Here is a 25,363-nt window from a genome sequence, read left to right as displayed (position 1 = left end):
TAGGGAGTTCATTAATGGCTTGTTCAGTTTCTTTTTCTAATATGTGTAAAACCTAAAATTCTAGCTGTGATGTTTAAAATCTAATGTGTGGTTGCCTTAAATTAGAAAAGCTTTAGCATCAGTCTTTGGGCATTAAGCATTTATTAAAGTATATTAGGAGTCAGGAGGGGGGGGGAGAGAGAGAGAGAGAGAGAGAGAGAGAGAGAGAGAGAGAGAGAGAGAGAAATGCCTCCCACCAATAGCCAGTTCTCGAACCACGAGACTGCCCTCCTTCTCTGCTTCTCCTAGAAGCCCCCCCCCCCCTATGAAACAGGAAGCAGGGCCATCCATGCACACAGCTCCAAGCTAATTGGTTGGTAACTTTGATTGACACGACTCACAGATGGCAGGCACAACTTCCAGATGTCAGTCCGACCTTCAGAACCCCAGAAAGGTCACCTCATGCTTTTTCCTCAGGGCAGAGCTACCCTGCAATGTCTGTCTGTCTGTCTGTCTGTCTGTCTTTCTTTCTTTGTTTCTGAGGATTAAGTGACTTGCCCAGGGTCACACAGCTAGTAAGTGTCAAGTGTCTCAGGCTGGATTTGAACTCAGGTCTTCCTGAATCCAGGGTTAATGCTTTATGCACTGCGCCAACTAGCTGCCACCTGCAATGTCTTTCTCAGCAGGTTGGTGGCGCTCCAATTCTCACATATGGGCTTATTTAAGGATTTAATTTCCTCTTCATTTAACCTGGGCAATTTGTATTTATGTAAATATTTATCCATTTCATTTAGATTGTCAAATTTATTGGCATACAGTTGGGCAAAATAGTTCCTAACTATTGCTTTAATTTCCACTTCATTGGTGATAAAATCACCCCTTTCATTTTTGTTATTGGTAATTTGATTTTCTTCTTTCTTTTTTTAAAAAATCAAATTAACCAAAGGTTTATCTATTTTATTGGCTTTTTCATAAAACCAGCCCTTAGTTTTATTGATTAATTCTAAATTTTTCTTGCTTTCAATTTTATTAATTTCTCCCTTGATTTTCAGGATTTCTAATTTAGTATTTAGTTGGGGAGTTTTAATTTGTTCTTTTTCTTGCTTTTTTAGTTGCATGCCCAATTCATTGATCTCCTCTTTCTCTTTTTTATTCATGTAAGCATTTAGAGATATAAAATTTCCCATAAGCAGTGCTTTCGCTGCATCCCATAGGCTTTGGTATGCTGTCTCATTATTGTCATTCTCTTGGATGAAGTCATTCTCTTGCATGAAGCTATTGATTGTTTTTATGATTTGCTGTTTGACCCATTCATTCTTTAGAATGAGATTACTTAGTTTTCAATTTTCAGTCTACCTTTCCATGCCTCTTTATTACATGAAATTTTTATTGCATCATGATCTGAGGATGCATTTACTATGCCTGCCTTTCTACATTTGACTATGAGGTTTTTGTGTCAATTTTTGAATATGTGCCATGTACCACTGAGAAAAAGGTATATTCCTTTCTATCTCCATTCAGTTTTCTCCAGACATCTATCATATCTAACTTTTCTAACATTCTACTCACCTCTTTAACTTCTTTCTTATTTATTTTGTGGCTAGATTTATCTAATTCTGAGAGAGGAAGATTCAGATCCCCCACTAATATAGTTTTGCTGTCTATTTCCTTTTGTAACTCATTTAACTTCTCTAAGAATTTAGATTCTATACCACTTGGCGCATACATGTTTAGTATTGATATTACTTCATTATCTATCATACCTTTTAGCAAGATGTAGTTTCCTTCCTTCTCTTTTTAAATTAGATCTATTTTTGCCTTTGTTTTGTCTGACATAAGAATTGCTACCCCTGCTTTATTTACTTCAGCTGAAGGATAATATATTCTGCTCTAACTTTTTACCTTTACTCTGTGTGTATCTCTCTGCTTCAAATGTGTTTCTTGTAAACAGCATATTGTAGGATTGTGGTTTTTAATCCACTGTGCTATTCACTTCCGTTTTATGGCAGAGTTCATCCCATTCACATTCACAGTTATTATTACTGTCTATTTCTCTCCATTCTTTTGTACGTTTTCCCTCTTCTTTCATCCTATTCCTCCTCACCAACGTTTTGCTTCTTACCCTAGCCTCCCCCAAATATCCAAACATTTGTAAATGTTTGCATATATGGTAGCTTTTGGAGTAGCCTAAAGATTCATTGAGTTTTAAGATATCCAGAACTTTTTTTCATCTGAATGATTTTACCTGTTATGTAAAAGCTTCTTGCTCATCAGTATAGCTTAAGGTATATGGTTGTATTCTTGGTTTTAACTAAAACTGCTTAATGGAGATTGAAATAACTAAAACTTGTGAATCTGATAATGTTTTTCAAGACTCTAGCAGTATAATTTACAGTTTACTTTCCTTTATGTAATACTTTTTCTGTCTTCTAGTATCTCTTTCCTCCAGGGTCCCCTACATGCTGCTGTTTATACTGATCTTCTGAAAACATTACTTTTGTTCATTTTCCCATGATAAAATATATCGTCTTGTATACAGAATGGTCGATATGCCTTAGCCATAAAGGTCTTTGATCTGATCTCGATGTATTTGTTTAGTGTTATTTCCCAGTGTTCTTCCACTAAAACCTTCAGTTCTAGCCAGACTAGTCTGGACTCATTGTCCTCTAAACATATTTTGCTTATGTTAACTTCTCTGCTTTGTTTCAATGTTTCTTTTGACAAGAATGTGTCCTCATCTCTATCAAAATCCTCTAGGTGTTTTAAAGCCCTGCTCAAGTCCAACCTTTTTCACTAAAACATTCCCTGATCATTTCTTCTCACATTAACTTATCATTTCTTTGAATTTTACTAGCCTTTCATGACTATGTCGCTTAGCCCGTACTTATTCTCTTAGCATTATTTAACTTTTCATGGTGTGGATATCTTGTCACCTCAACCAAATTTTAAATTTCTGCAGGTCAGAGACCTTATCCTTTTCTTTTCTTTTCTTTCTTTCTATTTTTTTTTTTTTTGCGGGGCAGTGGGGGTTAAGTGACTCACCCAGGGTCACACAGCTAGTAAGTGTCAAGTGTGTGAGGTCGGATCTGAACTCAGGTACTCCTGAATCCAGGGCCAGTGCTTTATCCACTGTGCCACCACGCCCCCAGAGACCTTATCTTAAACAGCTGTTTCTTTCTTAGAAGTATCATTCTATGTATGTGGTAAAAACTCAGTAAATATTTATTGAATGAAATTAAGAAGTATAGTAAATGTAAATTGAATTATAAAGATAAGAAGAAATCACTTTTAAAAAATCCTGCTCACTTTTAATCTGTTCTCCAATTTTTTTTGATATTGTTCTTTCAGGAGAGTAGATAGTAAACTGACCTCAGAGTCAGAAAGACATGGATTTAAGTTCCTCTACACTGGCTGTGTGATTTTGGGCAAGTCATTGAACTGCTCCAGCTTTTAGGCAGTTCTTATTTGTCAGTATGACTTATGGGAAGAATTTCCAGATTGTGAAGTTTCTTTAGTCCGATAAAATCACTGGTTTAGACTAAAAGAAAAATTTCCCATTGTTTAATTGTAATTATGTGGACCTTTGTTGTTTATCTATTTCTGTAAACATTTATGTTATCTTTTTTTTTTTGGTGAGGCAACTGGGGTTAAGTGACTTGCCCAGGGTCACACAGCTAGCAAGTGTTAAGTGTCTGAGGCCGGATTTGAACTCAGGTCCTTCTGAATCCAGGGCCAGTGCTCTATCCACCGTGACACCTAGCTGCAAAAATGCTGCAACAGGGTAATTATTTAAATTAAAGATTGTGAGAATATCTTGTTTTTATGATTAATTAGTTCTCCCAACTAAAAGTTTGTAGATTTATTCAAATTGCTGCCCCAGATATAGTTTATCAAACTGGGAGACCTTTTTGATATTGATTTGCTTCTTCTGTATATCCCCTACTTTTAGTATAAATGTCAGGAACTAATTTGATGCTATACAGGTATACCTTTCTTTCTTTTTCTTTTTTTTTTTTAAACTATACTGTTTTTTCTAAGGAAGTCAACTGTGTGTTGGTAAATGTTTTCCTTGAATATTGAGATCTCAGGGGTGTTTTATGATTTGGTGTTTGAAATCTTCTTTTGAGTATTAAACTTATAGCATCTGCCAGTATTTTGGCCCTTTTTGCTACCTCATGAACCTCTTTAATTTGTGTGTGTGTGAAAACAGGATCTCATTGACATAGATAAATGAGCCAGAATTGCAAAACCGTGATGTGTCCATGCACTTTGGTTCTGTGCAGTTTTTGTCCATGGCTTTCTGTTCATTGGCCCTCTGCTGGAGATCTTCTGGTTCTTTTGATACTTAGTGGATTTCAGTACAATATTATATCTGTTTTACTTCATTTCTCACCTTTTCCAGTTGTACACAGGTTCATGAGGTTTGGAGATAGAAGAGACAGAATTCATCTTGTTTAACCCGCTCATTAATTTTTTAAACCAACATCTTGTGCTTTTTATATTGCCAACCAATATATTTCCCTCTCCCAGGGGATCTTCTAAAAAAGAATAAGTAAGGAAAAAACCCAGTTCAATAAAACTAAGCAGCACAACAACCAAATCCAACATTATTATATGCAGAGTTTTATATCCTTAATCTCCTGTGAAGAAACGAGGGAGGTGATTTCTAATGTTGCTTCATTGGGACCAAGCTTGATCATAATTTCACAATATTTAGTTATTCTTTCCATATACATTGTTGTCATTATGCATATGGTTTTCCTCATTCTGTTTATTTCATTCTGCATTAGATCATTGAGGTTTTTCCATGCTTCTCTGTACTCATGTTCGTTTTTTTTTTTAATAGCACAGTAATACTGCTTTATATTTAACATAGCAATCCTCAAAATTGTTTAGATATACATTTCTCTTATTAGTGTTTTGGAAGTTTTTCATACAGCTTTTAACAGTTTTTACTTCTTTTGAGAACAATCTGTTTATATCTTTTGACCACTCATTTATTGGCCAATTTCCTCAGTATTATAGTTGCAGTTTACACTTGCAATGAACTCTCCTGAAATAATTTTGTTGTATGATTCACATCCAGTTTGTACCACTTGGAGAATATTCATGTTAAATGATTCCTCCCCCCCCCCCCATACAGTCAGTTGCTAAATTTGTTTGTTTGTTTGTTTTTTGCGGGGCAATGGGGATTAAGTGACTCGCCCAGGGTCACACAGCTAGTAAGTGTCAAGTGTCTGAGGTCGGATTTGAACTCAGGTCCTCCTGACTCCAGGGCCGGTACTTTATCCACTGCGCCACCTAGCTGCCCCCAATTGCTAAATCTTTTTGATTCTACCTTTGTAACATCTAACTCTTTTATATGCCCCCTTCTCTCTGACAGTGCCACTACCCTGGACCAGATCTATTTCAGTTTACACTTTTATTATTGAAATAGCTTTCTGGTTCTTCTCTCTATCTGGTTTTTCCCCACTCCAATCTGTCCTGCATTCACTTTCAAATAGATATTTCCTACAGGTCTGACCATGCACTTCCCTCTTAAACTCCAATGGCCCCCTATTACCTCCACAATGTTTTTGGCTTTTAAAGCCTTTTATAAATTGGACCATTCCTACCTTTCCAGTGATCTTTTACCTTACTGCCCTTCATATATTCTGCAGTCTGGTGACAGTGGTCCCCTTGCTGTTCTTCATACAAGACACTCCATCTCTCAACTCAGCATTTTCACTGGCTGCCCCTCATGTCTGGTGTTCTGTCACTCCTACCCTCCTGACTTCAGGTTTTAGCTAAAGTCCTAAAGAAACCTTTCCCTGATCCCCCTTAATGCTAATGCTTTCTCCCTAAGATTATCTCCAACTTATTTTGTATATATCTATATATTCTGTGTGTGTGTGTGTGTGTGTGTGTGAGAGAGAGAGAGAGAGAGAGAGAGAGAGATACATTCCCCACCCCCACCCCCCCTTTTTGATGGTAGAGGAAAAAAATTCTTCAGTAATTTAAAAGATTTGTTTTTTTATCAGTATTCATGAGTGCTTTGGCTCAAAAAACCTCAACTGCTAGTTAATATTTTGTAAATGAGTCTAAGTAAAATTAGCTAGCTGGGTCATTGGATAACAGTCTATTAGACTTGGTGTATGGAATGCTAGCCTTCTTGTGGAAGAGTTTTGTGGCAACCAAAAAGTTTCGGGAGACATAATTTCTGGGTAATTTAATAATTTTATTAATAATGACAGCATTTTAATAAAAGGGACAGTCATATTTGGCTGTCACTTTTAGACCACAGACAATCCTGGTAGCTGGCTCTAGCCTTATATGTTCTTTTGGAAGAGGAGTGTTCAAAAGGATGACAGTTAACTCTGGCTACCAATTTAATGAATGGTGGCCTTTAGACAGAGAAGTGGACTTATTACTCCAATGAGGGGCTGAGAGTGAAATCATTTCATCCTTGAAGTGAGAGACTTATCTCTTTACCTAGACTACCCCCAGCCTTGGGCAATTTAGACCAAAGGGTCTGTCTCCAGCCAAGCTTGATTGAATGGATTCACCTTAGACTAGAAATTCCTTGTAAAGTTGGGTGGATTCAGATAGAGGAGATTGGTTTAACCTTCAGTTACTGAAGTTTTGAAATGAGTATAGAGAAAAGGGGGAAATCTGAATGTCCCAAAATCATTGGTTATTAATAATAATTTCTCTCAGTTTGAAAATCTTGTCACCTCCCTGCCATGTGTGAAACATAATAGTAGTAGTAATTTTGGTTTAAATTGTATAAAGATCTCTGATATTTTTTAGCCACACCTAATTTTCATTGGAACCAATTCATATCAATAAATATCAATTTAAAAATATGGAGGAAGGTGGCCTAGAATTACCAGATCCCAAACTGTATTACAAGCAATAATCATTAAAATAATCTGGTACTGGCTAAGAAGTAGAGGAGTGGACTAGTAGAATAGATTAGGTATATAATACATAGTATTAAATCCAATCTGGTGTTTGATAAGCCCAAAGAGCCAAGATTTTGGAACAAAAACTCTATTTGATAAAATTGCTGGGAAAACTGGAAAGCGGTTTGACAAAAACTAGGTATCCATCAATATATGCCAAAATAAGCTCAAAGTGGGTACATGGTTTAGACATAAAGTGATATAAGCAAATTAGGAGAGCAGGGAAAATTTACCTGTCACATCTCTGCATAAGGGAAGAATTTATGACCAAATAAGAGAGACTATTACAGGATATAAAATGGACAATTTTTATTACATTAAATTAAAAAGGTTTTGCACAAATGAAGCCAGTGCAGTCAAGATTAGGAAAGCAGGAAACTGGGAAAAAAAATTTTTATAGCAAGTTTTTCTGATAAAAGCTTCATTTCTCAAATAATATATAGAGAATGGAGTCAAATTTATAAGAATATGAGAATATTCCTTAATTGACAAATGGTCAAAGAATATGAACAGTTTTCAGAAGAAATCAGTTACCTACAGTTATATAAATATGATCTAAATTACTATTGATTTGTGATTGAAATGCAAATTAAACCATTCTGAGGTACCACATCATACCTATCAGATTGGTTAATGTGATAGAAAAAGAGAATAAGAACTGTTTTAGGGGATATTGAAAAATAGGGACACTAATGCACTATTGGGATTTCCAACCCATCCAACCATTCTGTAGAGTAATTAGGAACCATACCCAAAGTGCTATAAAACTGCATGTCCTTTGAACCAACAATACTACCACTAGGTCTGTATCCCACAGAGATCAAAGGAAAAGGAAAAGAACCTATATGTACCAAAAAAAAATTTATAGCAGCTCTTTTTGTGACGGCAAAGAATTGGAAATTGAAGGCATGCCTATCGATTGGGGAATGGCTGAACAAGTTGTGGTATGTGATTGTGATGGGAGATTTTTTTGCTATAGGAAATTATAAGGGGTATGGTTTCAGAAAAAACCTGGCAATCCTTACATGAACTGATACAAAGCAAAGAGAGCAGAATCAGGATAGCATGGTACACAGTAACAGCAATATTGTAACAGTGATCAACTGTGAATGACTTAACTATTCTGATCAATAGTGTGATCTAAGACAATTCCAAAGGACGTATGGTGAAAAATGCTATGCACCTCCAGAGAAAGAACTGATGGAGTCTGAATGCAGATTGAAGCATACTTTTTTTACTTTTTTTTTTGGTCTGTGTTCTTTTGTAATGTGGCTAATAAGGAAATATATTTTATATGACATCACATGTATAATCTATATAAAATTGCCTTCTCAAGGAGGGGGAAGATGAGAGAGGGAGAGAATTTGGAATTCAAAATTTACAAAAGTCAATGTTAAATTTTTTTTTACATGTAGTTGAGAAAAAATAAGAGGCTTAAAGAAATTACTGTAATTATATTCAACTTCACTATCCATCTCTAACATTTAAATTTTTAAAAAATTGGTGGTGTGGAACAGCTAAATTTGATTTAAACATTTGACCAAATCGAACTCTCTTGAGTTAATGCTAGTACTCTTTGTTGATACTTTTCTTTGTTTTAAGTTATTTTTAAGTTTTAAACAGAGACATCTTATTAAATATTTGGTTTGGAAGGAAAAAGTGTTTTTTAAGAGCCAGGCATTAATTAATAGTATAATCATTAATTAATATTGATGTGCCAGGCATTGGTTCTCTAAGTGTCTTACAAATATTATTTTCTTCTTTCTTCTTCTTTTTTTTTTTGTAAAAATATTTTATTATTTTCCAGTGTAAGGGGCAAAAATTCTAGCTAGTCTGTCTAAAAATATCTAATGAGTGGTCGCCAATAAATTAGAAGCTTTAGCAAGAGTTTAGACTTTTAAGCATTTATTAAGGAGAATAAGAATTTAGTGAAGAGAGAGGCCTAGATTCATCTATCTATCAAAGGGAGAGTGGATTTTTAGCTCCGCTTTCCACCAGAGTCCTCAGGAAAAAAAGAGTGAGAAAGCCAGCCTTACCCCTTCTTCCTCCCACAAGCAAACATCACTTCTTGAGGCCAAAGAAAAGCCACATGTCTTGCCCTCAGGTGCCTTCTCCTCATGGCGGAGCTTTCCTACAGTAAATCTCCAGCAGGTGGCGTCATTCCAATTGTTACACCAGTTACTTATAAGGATAGTTTTTTTGTTTGTTTGTTTGTTTGGGGTTTTTTTTGCGGGGCAATGGGGGTTAAGTGACTTGCCCAGGGTCACAGAGCTGGTAAGTGTCAAGTGTCTGAGGCCAGATTTGAACTCAGGTACTCCTGAATTCAGGGCCGGTGCTTTATCCACTGCGCCACCTAGCCGCCCCCTAAGGATAGTTTTTAACATTTGTATTCCTAGGATTTTTAGTTCTAATTTTTTCCTCACCCTCCCTTCCCTCCTCCCCAGGATAGAAAGCAATCTGATATAGGCTATCACATTAAACATATTTCTGCATTAGTCATATTGTGAAAGAAGAATCAGAACACAAAGGAAAAACCTTAAAAAGTAAAGGAAAAAAGAAAAAAAAACAGCCCCAAAGTAGAAACAGTATGGTTTAATCTGCATTCATAAACCACAGTTCTTTTTTTTCTGGTTGTTGAGAACATTTTCTATTATAAAGTTCTTTGACATAGTTTTGGATCATTGCATTGCTAAAAATAGCCAAGTCTTTCACCATTGTTCATCACACAGAGCTGCTGTTATTGTGTATGATGTTCTCCTGGTTCTGCTCCTCTCAGTCAGCATCAGTTCATGAAAGTCCTTCCAGGTTTCTCTGAACTCTTCTTGCTCATCATTACTTTTCATATTGATTTTTTAAAACTTTGTGTTCTGGGGCAGCTAGGTGGTGCAGTGGATAAAGCACTGGCCCTGGAGTCACGAGGACCTGAGTTCAAATCTGGCCTCAGACACTTAATGCTTACTAGCTGTGTGATCCTGGGCAAGTCACTTAACCCTCATTGCCCCACAAAACAAAACAAACAAAACAAACCAAAACAAAAAACAATTAAATTTAAAACTTTGTGTTCTAAATTTTCTTCCTCCCCCCCTCCTTGGCCCTCCCTATGAAATCAAGCAATTCAATATAAGTCATACATGTGCAGTTATGCAAAACATCTCATTAGTCAGGTTGTGAAAGAAAATAGACAAAATAACTTTAGAAAGAGAAGCTAACAAATAAAATTATACTTTAATCTGTATTCAGATACCATCAGTTCTTCCTCTGTTAATGGTTTGCATTTTTCATACATCCTTCTGATATCATCCTGCTCATCATTTCTTTCACAGTTACTATTGCTAACTGTATTACCCTCCATCTTATTCTCTCCCCTTGATATTTACTCAATCTTTATGTTCTTTCACCCTCCTTGAAAGTGTTTTGCTTTTTATTGCCCCCTCCCCCAATCTGCCCTTCCTTCCTTTGTCACCCCCTCCCCCAACCTCCTTACCTTCCCACTTTCCCTCAGGGCACAATATATTACTATACCAACTTGAGTGTGTATGTTATTCCCTCTTTGAACCAATTCTGATGAGAGTAAGGTTCACTCACTCCCCACTCCTTCCCCATCTTCCCCTCCACTCAATAAGCTTTTTCTTGTTTCTTTTATGTGAGCTACTTTTCCCCAGTCCACCTCTCCCTTTCCCTTTCTTCCAGTGTATTCCTCTTACCCCTTAACTTTATTTTAAAGATGTCATCATGGGTCAGCTAGGTGACACAGTGGACAAGGCACCAGCCCTGGACCCAGGAGGCCCCAAACCCATATCTGGTCCCCGACATAATATTTTATTCTTTCAACAACCTTGGGAGGTCGATGTTGTTATGATCTCCATTTTACAGTTGAGGAAACTGAGGCAGACAGGGTTAAATGACTTGCCCAAGCCAAAGTCACACAGCTAGTGTCTGTAGCTGGATTTGAATTTAGGTCTGTGTCCAGGCCCAGTGCACCGCAGCTTTTGATTACCAATGAATGAAGGAATTAAAATTTTATTAAGCACTTGCTGTATGTAGAAGCACTGTGCTAAGTGCTGGGGATAAAAATAGAAAAGTAAGAGAGTCCCTGGCTTTCAAGGAGCTCCCATTCTAATGGAGAGAGAGAGAGAGAGAGAGAGAGAGAGAGAGCTCCTAATGAAGGTTTTATCTGCAAGTCAAATGGAAGTAGGGTCTTGTGGTCTTTAGGAGAGTACATTTAGTAAGAGAACTAGATGGTAGATTTAGTACTTACAGTTTTAAGAAAGTATGAGCCATTCAAGAGTATTTCTTCACCATTGATGAAATAGTAAAAAAAGAAAGGTGAATTTATTTAAAGGAAGGAATGAGATAGAAACTTTTTAGAGGTTGAGTTATATCTGTCTAAGGTGGCTTAGACTTCTATGTTCCTCATCATAGAGTGGTAAAGCTGGAAGGGACTTAGCTATTGAGTCTAACAACATCTTCTGTTTACAGAGGATTAGATGGAGTCCCAGAGGTTAAGTGAGTTGTGATAGAAATTTAAGCCTCTATAATTTTCTTGTCATTTTGCTTCTCAAACTGCTTCACCAACCCGTTAGGACTTATTGTAAGAACAATTTTATTTTATTTGCTTATTCCTTCTTCATCTAGTTTTGAAAAAGTTACAAGATCTTTACAGATGTTGGAATTTTATGTCCACGGGGTTTACCGAGTACATAAAAGACTAACTGCTAATCAGCTTTCATATTATTTCTAATTGGTGCAAATTATAATTTTTGTGAGGTGCCAGTGGAAGAAGAGCAATTTATGTCTTTGTTCTAAATACAAGTCACTGTTGCCTGAAGGTAATCCTGGTTTTGGAGAACGTACTTTATTAACACTAAAAGGACTGAAATTTAACAATTCCTGGAAGGATCAAGCTGCATGAATTGATGGGGAGTGCATTGCTTTTTTATCCATAAGGCAAAGAAAATAGAGATAATTGGATGAAAAGATTTATTTCAAAGTAAAATTATAATTTTTTTTTTGCATCAGTTGATGCACTGAGAAAGAGTGAGTTGGAAATCTGGGAAGTTGAGATGGGTCTTATTTGTAGGATGGGACAAGCCTAAGAGGAGGGGAGCTGGTCAGTTCTGGGAAAAAGGAATAGTGACACAGGGATAGTCCTCTTAGAAAATCTTAGAGATTATATTCATGTCTTAAAAAGAAACAAAAGAAAAGGCTTCATTTAATTTGCTTTTGGTACTATAGACTCCAGATGGATTTTCAGGCTGTGGGTGACAAACACTCATTTATTTATTTATTTTTGTTTGCCCATTCAGTCCTTTATCTATTCATTTATTTATTTTTCCATCTTAGTAGTGTTTTTTCCAATTACATCTAAATATAGTTTTCAACATTCATTTTAGTAAGATTTTGAGTTCCAAAATTTTCTCCCTCCCTTCTTTCCCTCTTCCCTAAGACAACAAGCAGTTTGATATAGGCTATATAGTACAATCATGTTAAACTTATTTCCACATTAGTCATGTGGTGAAAGAAGAATCAGAACAAAAGGGAAAAGCCACAAGAAGGAAAAAAACCCCAAAACCCCCCCCCAAAATATGAAAATAGTGATCTGCATTCAGACTCCATAGTTCTTTTCCTAGATGTTGAGAGCATTTTCCATCATGAGTCTTTTGGAATTGTTGTGGATCATTGCATTGCTGAGAAGAGCTAAGTCCTTCCTAGTTGATCATTGTACAATGTTGTTGTTTTTTTTAAATTAATAAAGTAATTTTATTTTTTTCCCCTTTACATGTAAAGATAGTTCTCAACTTTTGTTTATACAAGCTTTCCAATTTCATATTTTTCTCCCTCCCTCACCTCCCTCCCCCCTCCCCTAGACAGCAGGTAATCTGATATAGGTTATATATATATGTATATATGTGTATATATATATGTATATGTGTGTATATATATATATGTATATATGCATACACACATAATAACATTAAACATATTTCTGCATTAGTCATGTTATAAGAGAAAAATCAGAGTAATGACGAAAAACCTCAAAATAGAAAAACAACAGCACCTAAAACAAAAGAAATAGTATGGTTCATTCAGCATCTATACTCCACAGTTCTTTTTTTTTTTTCCTTGGATTTGGAAATCCTCTTCTATCATGAGTTCTCTGGAACCCTTCTGTACCATTGCATTGGTGAGAAGAATATAGTCCATCACAGTAGATCAACACACAATGCTGCTGTTACTGTGTACAATGTTCTCCTGGTTCTGCTCACCTCACTCAGCATCAGTTTATGTAAATTTTTCTAGGTTTCTCTGAAAGGGGTAGCAAACATTTACACAGATTGAATAATCTTATGGTATTTGTCTTTCTTGAGGTTTTCCTTCCATTTAATTTTTTTTTGGGGGGGCAGGGCAATGAGGGTTAAGTGATTTTCCCAGGGTCACACAACTAGTTAAGTGTCAAGTGTCTGAGGTTGGATTTGAACTCAGGTCCTCATGAATCCAAGGCCAGTGCTTTATCCACTGCGCCATCTAGCTGCCCCTCCATTTAAGTTTTTAATGATTTTAATCAGAAACTATCTTATCAAATGTTTTGATTGCAAATTAGAATTTTAAAAACGAGAAGAGTCATAAAAATCCCTTGAGTTGTAGAACTGAATAGAAAATCAGCAAATTTTAACCAAGACTGCCTGTGTAGATGCTTAAAGGGCAGGGAGGAGATTAGGTTTGATCAGGACCCAGGTTGGGTCCTGTGTGACCTTGCTAAAGTAACTTTATCCCTGTGATCTAGGATATAGAAGGCTAAGGCTATCTAAAAGAAACGGTGTTGGCTTTGGAATCAGAGGATAGATTCAAATCCTAAAACTGTCACCACCTTGAGCATGTCACCTAATCTTTTTGGGCCTCAGTTTCCTAATCTGTAAAATGAGGATATTAGATTAAATGATTTGTAATATCCCTTAAATTTAGGCTCTTTTCTTGAATTATAAAACAATTACCAATTGGCATTGGTAGAAGTTTTCCTCACTCTCTAGCTCCTGACTGTTGCATTGAAAAATAATTACTATAGACCCCAGTTTTGGGTAAGCATATTGTAATTTATCTATATTATACCAATAGAGATCAATCTCTACTTGATCAACCAAGTGTCTCCCTAATTTTTTATGGTCTTAGGGCTGCGTGGTAGAAAAGGCAAAAAGAGAGCTTCAGCATGTGTTAGTGCAAGCAGGAGAAAAGCCCCCAAGAGACCCATTTAGTCTCCCAGAGAGGTAAGAGAGAGTTTGAGAGACAGAGACTATGCAATCCCCCAACACCAAAAGAGACCATAAGACACCCTAGAAGCCCTCGAGTATAGTCTTCCAAGGGATTTTACCCTCTTTTCGTTCTGGAGTGGAGGGGGAGAGAGTGGACTAATCCCTGGGACCCCCAAGAAATTGATTATTAATAATTATTTTCTCACACTACTCATTTGGAAATCACAAGTCCAGACAAAGGGAAAAAAAGAAAAAAGGCACGTTAGGTTTGAGATTGAGAGATTCAGATTATAGTCAAGTGAATCTGTCTATAGTCCAGAATATTAAAGCTGGAAGGAACCTTAGAGATTATGTTCAAAGCTTTAAAGTTGACCAAACCATGTTCCAGACGGCTTACATGACTTGGAACTGAGATGACAGTGGTTCTTAACCTATTGGAGTAATTGCAAAGGATTTGTCAATCCATAAATCTGTATTGTATTTTGATTTTTGATTCTAGCTAAATGTACAAAATAAAAAATGGATATCACTTTTCCCCATTGGATGTAGATGCTGTTGTGTTTATTAAAATACAAATCCAGTGTGAAAGAAGGTAGTCTAGCAGTACCAGATCTCAAACTGTGTTATAAAGCACTAATTATCAAAAAAATCTGGTACTGGATAAGAGAATGGCGGATCAGTAAAATAGAATAGATATGAATTACACTATAGTAAATGATAATCTCGTGTTTGATAAAGCCCCAAATCCAAACTTTTGGAACAAAAACTCATTATTTGACAAAAGTGCTGAGAAAACTGGAAAACAGTATGGCAGAAACTAGGTGTAGACTAACATTTCACACCATATACTAAAATAAGGTCAAAATGAGTGTATGATTTACACATAAAGGGTGATACCATGAGCAGATTAAGAGAGCATGGAATGGTTTTTCTGTCAGATTTATGGATGGGGAAGAATTTAGGACCAAAGAAGATTAGAGATTTACAAAATGTAAAATAGATTTTTTGGGGCCAACAATGAGGGTTAAGTGATTTGCCCAGGGTCACACAGCTAGTAGTGTCAAGTGTCTGAGGTCAGATTTGAACTCAGGTCCTCCTGAATCCAGGGCCGGTGCTTTATCCACTGTGCCATCTAGCTGCCCCATAATGATTGCTTTTTAATTGAAAATCCACATTATTAAATGCTTTAACATTGTTTTTCTCTTTTAGTCAGCAGATAAACAGCGAGCCCTAGAAGAAACCAAAGCCTATACAACACAGTCCTTAGCAAGTGTAGCCTATTTGATAAACACTTTGGCCAACAATGTCCTCCAAATGTTGGATATCCAGGCATCCCAGCTACGTCGGATGGAGTCTTCTATCAACCACATTTCCCAAGTGAGACCGAACTTTTTACTTAACATTATTTTTTCCAAGTATAACTACTATTATTAAAAGACCTGAAGCAGATAATATTAAGTTTTTATTTTATAAACTTTTAACTTAGGTGCATGAATTAGAATAAGACCTTTCTAGGAAAGCAAACTCAAAATGATAGGTCACTTTTTTTCTTTTTAAAACAGGCATAATTATCTTCTATGTAATTTTGGGAAAAGATTAAAAAATTTAGAGGAAGCTTTCTGGAATTTATCAAAATTGAGATATTACAGTAAAATCATAGAATCAACTCTGACGTGAGGATATTTTTTCTTTCCAATTTCTACCCAAAAGGATATCTCCTTATTTGGTTTGAATATAAGTTTGGTAGATTTGCAGCTTGTATTTTAATTTTTTATTATGTTTATTGGAATTATAATCTCTATAATTGAAAGAAAATGAGTACATGTGTAGCAAAAGTTCTAAGCTACCTTTAAATATACATACTTGTTAAAAAGTAATAAACGTTTTTATTTATAGTTTTCGGTTCCATTTTTTATCCCTCCTTCTTTCCCTCCCCTCCCCCTCTCCCTGAGATGGTAAGCAATCAGATATGGGTCATACATGTAAATGTACATACTTTCAAAAGATGTTTCAATAGCAAAAAGCAAATCTTCATTTAAAAAATCATTGATTTTTATTCACCTGCCTTGTAAATTTTTTTTGAGGATGACTTTGGAACTTTGTGACTCTAGCAGACCTGTCAATAGAGTTAATTTCAACTCTGTTTTTAGATAAGAAGTGTCCTTCTATAATTGAAAGACAAGTTAGTTTTCTTTTTAAAAATAGATCCTCTGAGTTCTGTGCCCTTCTGAAACTGAAGTGATTCAGCCATTTTTTGAGGTCTGAAGTTTCAAAAAATTGTTCAGAAATTATTAATCACTGCATATATAGTTGCTTTGGAAAACCTTTTATTTTTGTTATTTGACAATTCCTCAGTGCAATGTAGAGTGATTGCTGTGCAATTTAATGCAAAGTAGTCAAGTAAACCATTTTACAGGCTTTGGCATTTCTAATCCTTTTTCTTAAAAGTATATGATTTAGGGGCACCGGCCCTGGATTCAGGAGGACCTGAATTCAAATCCGGCCTCAGACACTTTACACACTTACTAGCTATGTGACCTTGGGCAAGTCACTTAACCCCAATTGCCTCACCTCCTCCCCCCCCCAAAAAAAGTATATGATTTATAATTTCTTTATTGCTATATTGATTTTTTTTTGTGGGGCCATGGGTCACACAGCTAGTAAGTGTAAAGTTTCTGAGACCGGATTTGAACTCAGGTACTCCTGAATCCAGGGCTGGTGCTTTATCCACTGTGGTACCTATCTGCCCCCGCTATGTTGATTTTTATTTGATAAGTGAGATATAAGAGGGAATGGTATACTTTTTTCAAAAATACTTTTCTGAAGGAGATGTGCTTTATTGAAAAAACAGAGACAGAATGAATGGACATGCTGTGTTGGAAGAAGGAAAAGGCTTCCCCATATAAGAACAGGCCTCAAAGTTGAGAGAGTAGGGTAGTTCTGTCCTTAGAACTGTCAGGGAGAATCATGCCTGACTGGTGAGTTGTATCTGGAAAGAATGCCCATGAAGCAATAGAAAGACCTCAAGCCTATTGTCAGGTATTTGTCAGAAGAATCATTAGCATATTTTGTATAGAATGGTAAATGATAACGATAGTAATTATAATGGTGGTTTGTGTAGGATAAATTGTAGAGGAAGTGGAAGAGAGAGTTTGATAGCAGTGGTTTCTGCTGCCCAAGCCTTGTTCCTTAATGAAGTTCATCAGGTATAGCCATTCTGTTCTCTTAGAAGCCCATCCAGTGGCCTAATATTTTGAAAATTTATCTTCTTTACTCAGAGGCAGGAGTCAGATCTTTTAGACAGAGACCTTAAATATCTGTGGGATTTATGCTTATTTGAAGAGTATGATAAAAAACTCAGGAGAAGAGATTGATAACTGTTAGAAACACAGCTGACCATTCATAGTGTTACACAACTCTGGTGTTGGCAGCTCTAGTGTTGCTTAGCAGGTCGCTATTCAAAAATTTCAGGTAGGCAGCAGTTGGTGAGTGAAGGATGAATAACATCTTCTGGAAGATGGGCTCTCTTCTGAATGTGCTGGAGAGTGCACTGAAGTAAGGTCCCTCACCTCTATACCCCTCAAGGGGTCCTCTCCGACTAATCACATTAAGGTATTTCATTACCCCTCATTTACATACTCCCCCCCATCAACATATAGCATAACAATGACAACCAATCAGAATGTACCAAGCAGACCAATCACAGTGCTAGAAACTAGTCAGGTGGTACCAGTTGACCAGATTTTACAAACTATGATACCAGGCCTTAACCTATTCTGGGCAAGAGTGTCAGCTCCTCCTCAGAACAGTGCTGTGTTAACGCACATAACTCTTCAAGAAAGAAAACCTGACTTGGGGTTTGACCAGTCAGATTGCGGCCTTAGGCCCCAACCCTATGCTGGAGTAAGAATGTCCCCATTAACCACTAAACAGTACCTGTGTAAACATAACCTTTCAAAACAAAATTCAAGTCAGGGCTTGAGCTCCAAGTCATGAACTCCCAGCCTAGCCCGACTCCCACAAAACCCAGGCCCTTCTTCAGGCCCTGCTCGAGCCTAAGGCCTCAGAGCCTTGTGTGCTGGGTGGCCCCCTACTGGGAGGTTTGGGTCACAAAACTGTAGGGCCTGAAATGAGACTCACTCTCTGCCTTCAGGGCTCTGAGAAGAGTCCAAATATAGTCTTTTTTTTTTTTTTTTTGGTGAGGCAGTTGGGGTTAAGTGACTTGCCCAGGGTCATGCAGCCAGTAAGTATCTGAAGCTGCATTTTAACTCAAGTCCTCCTGGTGTTCTATCCACTGTGCCAACCAGCTGCTCCACAACAGTAATTTCTAAGTAATAATGAGTGTAAGCGATATTTTGAAATACCTGCAACAATGGTAATGTTATGAAAACATTTATAATTTCTATTGGTGACAAATTCATAGGTACTGATAATTTTTCTGTAGTTTGTTGCCCACATTCATAATTAAGGGACATATTAAATTTCAGTTAGAGGTTAGTAAAAACAAAGATGTAATTTTTTTCCTCATCTGTGTATATAGACTCCCTGAAATCTCTCCACAGAATCCTTAGGGGTCCACAACCCCAGCCCAGGTTAAGATAGAAGTTTAGATAGACTCTAAATTGGCTTTTTTTTTTTTTTTAAAGTGAGGCAATTGGGGTTAAGTGACTTGCTCAGGGTCACACAGCTAGTAAGTGTTAAGTGTCTGAGGCCTGATTTGAAGTCAGGTACTCCTGACTCCATGGCCAGTGCTCTATCCACTGTGCCACCTAGCTGTCCCCTCTAAATTGACTTTTATTTTATAGATAAGGAAATTGATGAGAGTTACTAAGTGGACTATGATTCCCAAATGCTTTAATTGAAGACCTGACTAGAACTAGTTCCCTTAACTTCCAGTTAATGATTCTTTCCATTTTACTATGCTGTCTCCACCAACTGTGAAATGATTAAGCTAACATGGTCTAATGGAAAGAAAGATACAAGATTAGGAACCTGGAGAGATCTTGCATTTAAATCTCACCTTTGACACTAGGGTGTACCAGATCAGTCAAAAAGATTTTATTAAACTCCTACCATGTACCTAGCACTGGGCATATACATACAAAAGTGAGTTCTAATTCCTGCCTTGAGGGAGCTTACATTCTGCTAGGGGAAACAATGTTTTCATTGATAAGTATGTGTAAAAAATGGGGGAGCAGCTAGGTGGCAAAGTGAATACAGCACTGCCCCTGAATTTGGGAGGACCTGAGCTTAAATTTCACCTAGATACTTCCTAGCTGTGTAACCCTGGGCAAGTCACTTAACCCCAATTGCCTTAAATATCTGGGGTCATTTCCAGTCCTGATAGCTATCTTGCCACTAGACCCAGATGGCTCTGGAGGGGAGAGTGAAGTTGGTGACCTTGCACAGCCCTCCCTCACTTAAATCCAGTTCATTTCAAGTCATGACATCACGGTGATATCATGGTCCTCTGAGAACTAAGTACAAACAACAACAACATGTATAAAAAATGTATACAAAATAAATGCAAAGTGATATCTATGCAAGGATATAGGAGGGCACTAACAACTAAGAGAATCAAGAAAGGTCTCTTGAATTGAGGTGACATTTGGGTTGAGTCTCAAAGGGAGTTAAGGTTTGGACATTCTAGGCAGAGCGGACAACCTGTGCAAAGGCAGGGGCGGGAAATGATATCTTGTAGATAGATGGTGAAAAACAAGCCAGTTAGATTAAATTGTAGAGATCATAAGGAGGAAATTATATGTAATCAAACTAGAAAAATAGACAGGATCCAGATGGCTTTTTTTTTTTGGGTGGGGCAATGAGGGTTAAGTGACTTGCCCAGGGTCACACAGCTAGTAATTAAGTGTCTGAGGCCGGATTTGAACTCAGGTCCTTCTGAATCCAGGGCCAGTGCTCTATCCACTGTGCCACCTAGCTGCCCCCCAGATTGCTTTTTAAATATTGAACTGAGGGGTTTGTACTTTAACCTACAGGTAGTGGGGAGCCAGTAAAGCTTCTTGAGCAGGGTAGTGGTATCATCAGATCCGTGTTGTAGAAATAGCTGTTAGCAACTGTATAGAGGTTGGGTTGGAGAAGAAGAGATTAGATATAGGGAAACTAATAAATGTTTGTTGACCGAATAACAGGCAGGAAATTGTTGCAGTAGGTTGGAGAAAGATAATGAGAATTTGCACTAGGATGGTTTTGCTTCAGACGCGGTCTGATGTACTGAATATGGCCTGCTTCAGACATTTACTAGTAGCAGATAACCCTGGGTAAGTCAATTAACCTCTTGATGTTTCCATTTTCTCTTCTGTAAAATGAGGGGGTTTTACTTGATGGCCCCTCTGATTCCTTCTAGCTCTAAATCTATGATCTTTTATTTGATCTGGTATCAGTGATGAGAAGGGGACAAGTGTGAAAAATATGGAGGAGGTAGAATAGATAAGATTTGGCATTTAGTTGGATTTGGGGGATGCCTGACAGTGGAGAATTGAAAATGAATCTTAGGTGGTAAATCTGGCTGACTAAAAGAATGGTGGTGTCTTCAACAGAAATAGGGAGTTAATAGTAGGATGAAAGGTGATTTTTCAGAGGAGATAGGGAATTCTCTTATATATACATTGAGTTTAAGATAATTAAGGGCCAGCCAAATGGTGATGTCCAGGAGGCACTTGCAAATGCAGAAATGGAATTCTGAAGAAAAATGAAGACCTGATAGGTAGATTTTTTTTATCACCTACATAGAGATGATAGCTACATCAATGGGAGATGATAAGATAGTGTAGAGAGAGAAAAGGAGAGGGCCTAAGATTGAGCCCTGGGATATATGCATTCATAGAGGACTGAATATGCATGATGATGCTACAAGAATGATGAAAAGAGACTGAATAGGGAGGTGAAAATTCCTAGAGTATGCAGAAGGAAGTGGGGTGGGGAATCAACAGTGTCAGGTGCCATGGAGAGGTCAGTAAATAGGAGGACTGATAAAATACACATGGATTTAGCAATAGATTATTGGTGACCTTGTACAGAGAAGTTTCAGTTAAAGTGAAGGTTAGAAGCCAGAAGGCAGGGGGTTCAGAAGTGAGTGGGTGGTAATAAACTTTCCTTAGGAACTTGATTTTGGAAGAGAGAAGTAAAGGACAGTAGCTTGAGGGTATAGGGTTTGATGAAAGTGGTATCTTTTTTTTTTTAAAGGATAGTTGTTTATATGACACTTTAAGGTTTGCGAGTGCTTTGTAAACATGATCTCATTTGATCCTCATAACAACCCTGAAAGATAGGTGCTTTTATTATGCCCGTTTTATGGATGAATTGAAGCAGAAGTGACTTGCTCAGGGTCACATAAATGGTCTCTATCTGAGTTAAGACTGGATTCAGGAGGACCTGAGTTCAAATCTGTCCTCAGTCACTTGACACTTACTAGCTGTGTGACCCTGGGCAAGTCACTTAACCCTCATTGCCTGCAAAAAAACCAAAACAAAACCAAAAAAACAAACCCCAAAAAAGAAAGAGTGAGTGAGTGAGTGAGAGAGATCATTGGTAATAGCAGAGTTTCAGTTGTGCGAAGAGTATTATAAGTCCTAGGGGATTTCCAAAGTTTAGGAGCTTATAGTTTTACAAACAAATAATATAATACAGAATGGTACATAACTGCATAAGGGGAATGTGCAAAATGTGTGATATTCAAGGGGAAGACAGGTCATTGCCTACTATGGAGATGAGGGAAGGTTTCTTGAAATAAGAAGCAGTTATTTAATACATAAATGGCATATAAAGGATGAGGAAGAATTGAACAGAGTGTGTTTAGGAAGAGAAGACCCCGTTACTTTTGGTCTTCAATGAAAGGTTGGCTATATAAATATGGGGATATCAAGTTAAGGGGATTCAGACTCTAGGTAGAGGTTGAATAAGATGAAGACGAAGGTTGTTTTAGCTAACATTTATATGGTGCTTTAAAATTGTTAAAGCACTCTACATAAGTGATCTCCCTTTCATTGTCCAATAGCCTTTGAGGAAGGTACTACAGGTATTATCATCCCCATCTTAGAGATGAGGCTGAAAAAGTTTAAGTGACTTTTAGCTGCTAAGTGTAAGAAGTAGGATTTGAATTCAGGGCTTTCTAACTTGAAGCCTAGCACTCTATCCACTATGTTTTGCTTTTCTGTATTCTTTCAATTCTAAGATCTTTGAACTCATAAGGGTGTTTGAGTAGAGAGATGTTGGGGATAGAGAGAGGTCTAGGGTCATGAAGTATCAGGTGTATGATACATTTGGTTTTTTTTTTTCTTTCCTTGTTGTCTATTCCAAGGGACAGGCACACTATCATTTTACAGTCCCTTTGTTTGGACTCTGGCTTCATTTCTTTTTGTTTCATGTATCCCTTTTATCTCTTTTTGAAAACTCACACATGAGTTAACTAGTATACATCTTTAACTTTCCCCCCACATTTCTCTCTTTGCTAATCAACTTAACCCATCTACTTCAACCCTGTGTTCTTCTCAGTTACAAGAACTAAAATCCTTCTTAGATTGAATGAGAATGGAAAGTTTATCAACACTACCAACATCTTTGCTTAAAAGTTGAGCAAGAAGCACTCTATAGAAATAAAAGAAAAATCAAGTTAAATATACTCAATTCCCTTAAAATCAGCACATGCTGAAAAATAAATTTAAAATTACTGATTGAGTAACTCTGTATAGTAACTGTCTAAAAGAGTAGTAATTAGTTTGAATACTATGTGGTTTGTAATATATGAATGCAGGTCTTAAATAATTTAAAATTTTTTTTAAATTACAAAAGTATTTTATTTTTTTCCAGTTACATGTAGAGATAGTTTTTGTTTTTGTTTTTCTTGGTGAGGCAATTGGGGTTACGTGACTTGCCCAGGGTCACACAGCTAGTAAGTGTTAAGGGTCTGAGGTCGAATTTGAATTCAAGTCCTCCTGAATCCAGGGCCGGTGCTCTATCCACTGCGCCACCTAGCTGCCCCAGAGATAGTTTTCAACATTTGTTTTTATAAGATTTCTAGTTTCAAATTTTTCTCCCTCCCTCCCCCTTCCCCAAGACAGCAAGTAATCTGATATAGGTTATATATGTACAATCACATTAAACAAATTTCTGCATTAGTCTTGCTATGAAAGAAGAATCAGAGCAAAAAGGAAAAACCTCAAAAAAGAAAAACAGTAGCACCCAAAACAAAAAGAAATAGCATGGTTCAATCTGCATCCATATTCCACAGTTCTTTTTTTTTCTGGATTTTGAGAGTATTTTCCATGATGAGTCCTTTGGAACTATCTTGTACTGTTGTATTGCTGAGAAGAATCAAGCCTATCACAGTTGATCAACACATAATGTTAATGATACTGTGTACAATGTTCTCCTGGTTCTGCTCATTTCACTCATCATCAGTTCATGCAAGTCCTTCCAGGTTTCTCTGAAATCTGCCTGCTCATCATTTCTTTCTTTCTTTTTTTTTTTTTTGGTGAGGCAATTGGGGTTAAGTGACTTGCCCAGGGTCACACAGCCGGATGTGTCTGAGGCCAGATTTGAACTCAGGTACTCCTGACTCCAGGGCCGGTGCTCTATCCACTGCGCCACCTAGCTGCCCCCTGCTTATCGTTTCTTACAGTACAATAGTATAATTATTTAAAATTTTAATAAAATTTCTGTTGTCACTTAAGCAAGGCATTGTTAGTATAGGTTTTTGGCCTGGGATAAGTGTCATAATAAACTGTACATGTTAATAGAAGTCATTAAAACTGAATTATACCTCTACTATACTTTTTTTTTCTTCTTCTGGAATTTCTCCATCATTTCTAAGCAGTATTTTATGAATGTGTATTCTAATAATATTGAAAGCTTCTTATGTTTTTGTTTGGATTGGGTGCTCTGTGGAATGCAATGTCTCTATACTCTTCATGAGTTGCTTTAGCCAAAAAATCCATCCCTCTTTGGCTAATGTGGTGATGAACCTCTGAGCTTAATTAGACTGGAACTCAGGTGACAAAGAAACATTCCATTTCTGGGCTCATACTTGAAACCTTTTTTTGTTGGTAGGACCCTTGTGCCAAAGGTATAGACTTTAAGAACATACCTTTAGGTATGTAGGTTGATTTTTAATGATAATATTAAAACATAATTCAGGGGAAGCTAGGTGGTGCAGTGGATAGAGCACTGGCCCTGGAGTCAGGGGGGTTCATTTCTCTTAACATCTGGCCTAACTTTAGTCCCCCAGGACTTATTGAATAACCTGGTCCTGCAACAGCTAGCAGATGGGAGAGGGGGAATTAAAAGGGTGGTGAATTTTAGGAGCAGTAATTGGTGTTCCTCAAGGACCTGTACAGAAACCATAAAATTTTGAATTATTTCTATGGTTCCAGCGTTTTCCCTCTGTATTATGAAAGATGAGAGAACTGAAGTCTAAAGTTATTTAATATTAGAGCTAAGAAAACTAGATGAGTTTCTTCCTTGTCTGATATTTCCTCCCTTCCTCCCTTCCTTCATCCATCCCTCTTCCTGTGTCCCTCTTTCTCTCTCTCTCACTCTCATTCTTTCTTGGTCTCTCTCCATCCTTCCTTCTTGTTCTCTCTACCAGACCCCACTTCTTTCTCTCCCCCCGCCCCTTATTTCTTTGGGAGAGCTCTTCAGCTGTACTTCAAGAGTTGCTTTCAGGGAACTAATGTTTAATGACATATGTGTCAGAGGTTGGACTTCAGTCCAGGTCTTATTGACTCTAAAGCCAGGTTTATCTCCTTACCTATGCTCCTTCTTCCACTGAACTTATATAAAAGATCACATTTATCTAGGTTGCAAAAGTGGCAAAATTTTTAAAGTGAGAGTAGGGTTCATAAGCATTGTTATTCACGTATAGTTTATGCCGTCCCTAATTAATTTCATTTATACGTCTTTAAGTTTGCAAAAATGAGTAGCCTGAAATTTCATATTCATATTATTATGAACAATTTACTTACTTGATGAACAATTTACAATTTTAAGTGCTTTTGTGATTTAAATATTCACTACACATTAAAATTAAATTACTAGTAAAAAATTGAGACATAGAGATTTTAAAAAAACAACAACAGCACAACCAAAACCTAGTCAAGTTAATCCACTCTACCTGTTTGATTGCAGATTTTTTCCCACACTGATGGGCAGCTATCTGAGGTAGTGATATCCAGTACA

At 37.0% G+C, this 25,363-nt stretch overlaps 1 protein-coding gene across 14 annotated transcripts in view; it reads left to right on the top strand.

Annotated features, from left to right (window-relative positions):
- Nucleotides 1-25,363, top strand: part of ABI2 (abl interactor 2) — a 103,625-nt gene that overhangs the window by 8,780 nt on the left and 69,482 nt on the right. For all 14 annotated transcript variants that reach the window (XM_043992194.1, XM_043992186.1, XM_043992193.1 and 11 more), the window contains exon 2: nt 15,380-15,547. In XM_043992194.1, coding sequence (XP_043848129.1) covers nt 15,380-15,547 — 168 coding nt within the window. The remainder of the gene's footprint in view (nt 1-15,379; nt 15,548-25,363) is intronic.

The sequence above is a fragment of the Dromiciops gliroides genome, chromosome 3 (assembly GCF_019393635.1).
Source record: "Dromiciops gliroides isolate mDroGli1 chromosome 3, mDroGli1.pri, whole genome shotgun sequence".
NCBI lineage: Eukaryota > Metazoa > Chordata > Mammalia > Microbiotheria > Microbiotheriidae > Dromiciops > Dromiciops gliroides.
The sequence above is the reverse complement of the archived record's forward strand: the minus strand, read 5'-3'. Positions and strand labels throughout refer to the sequence as shown.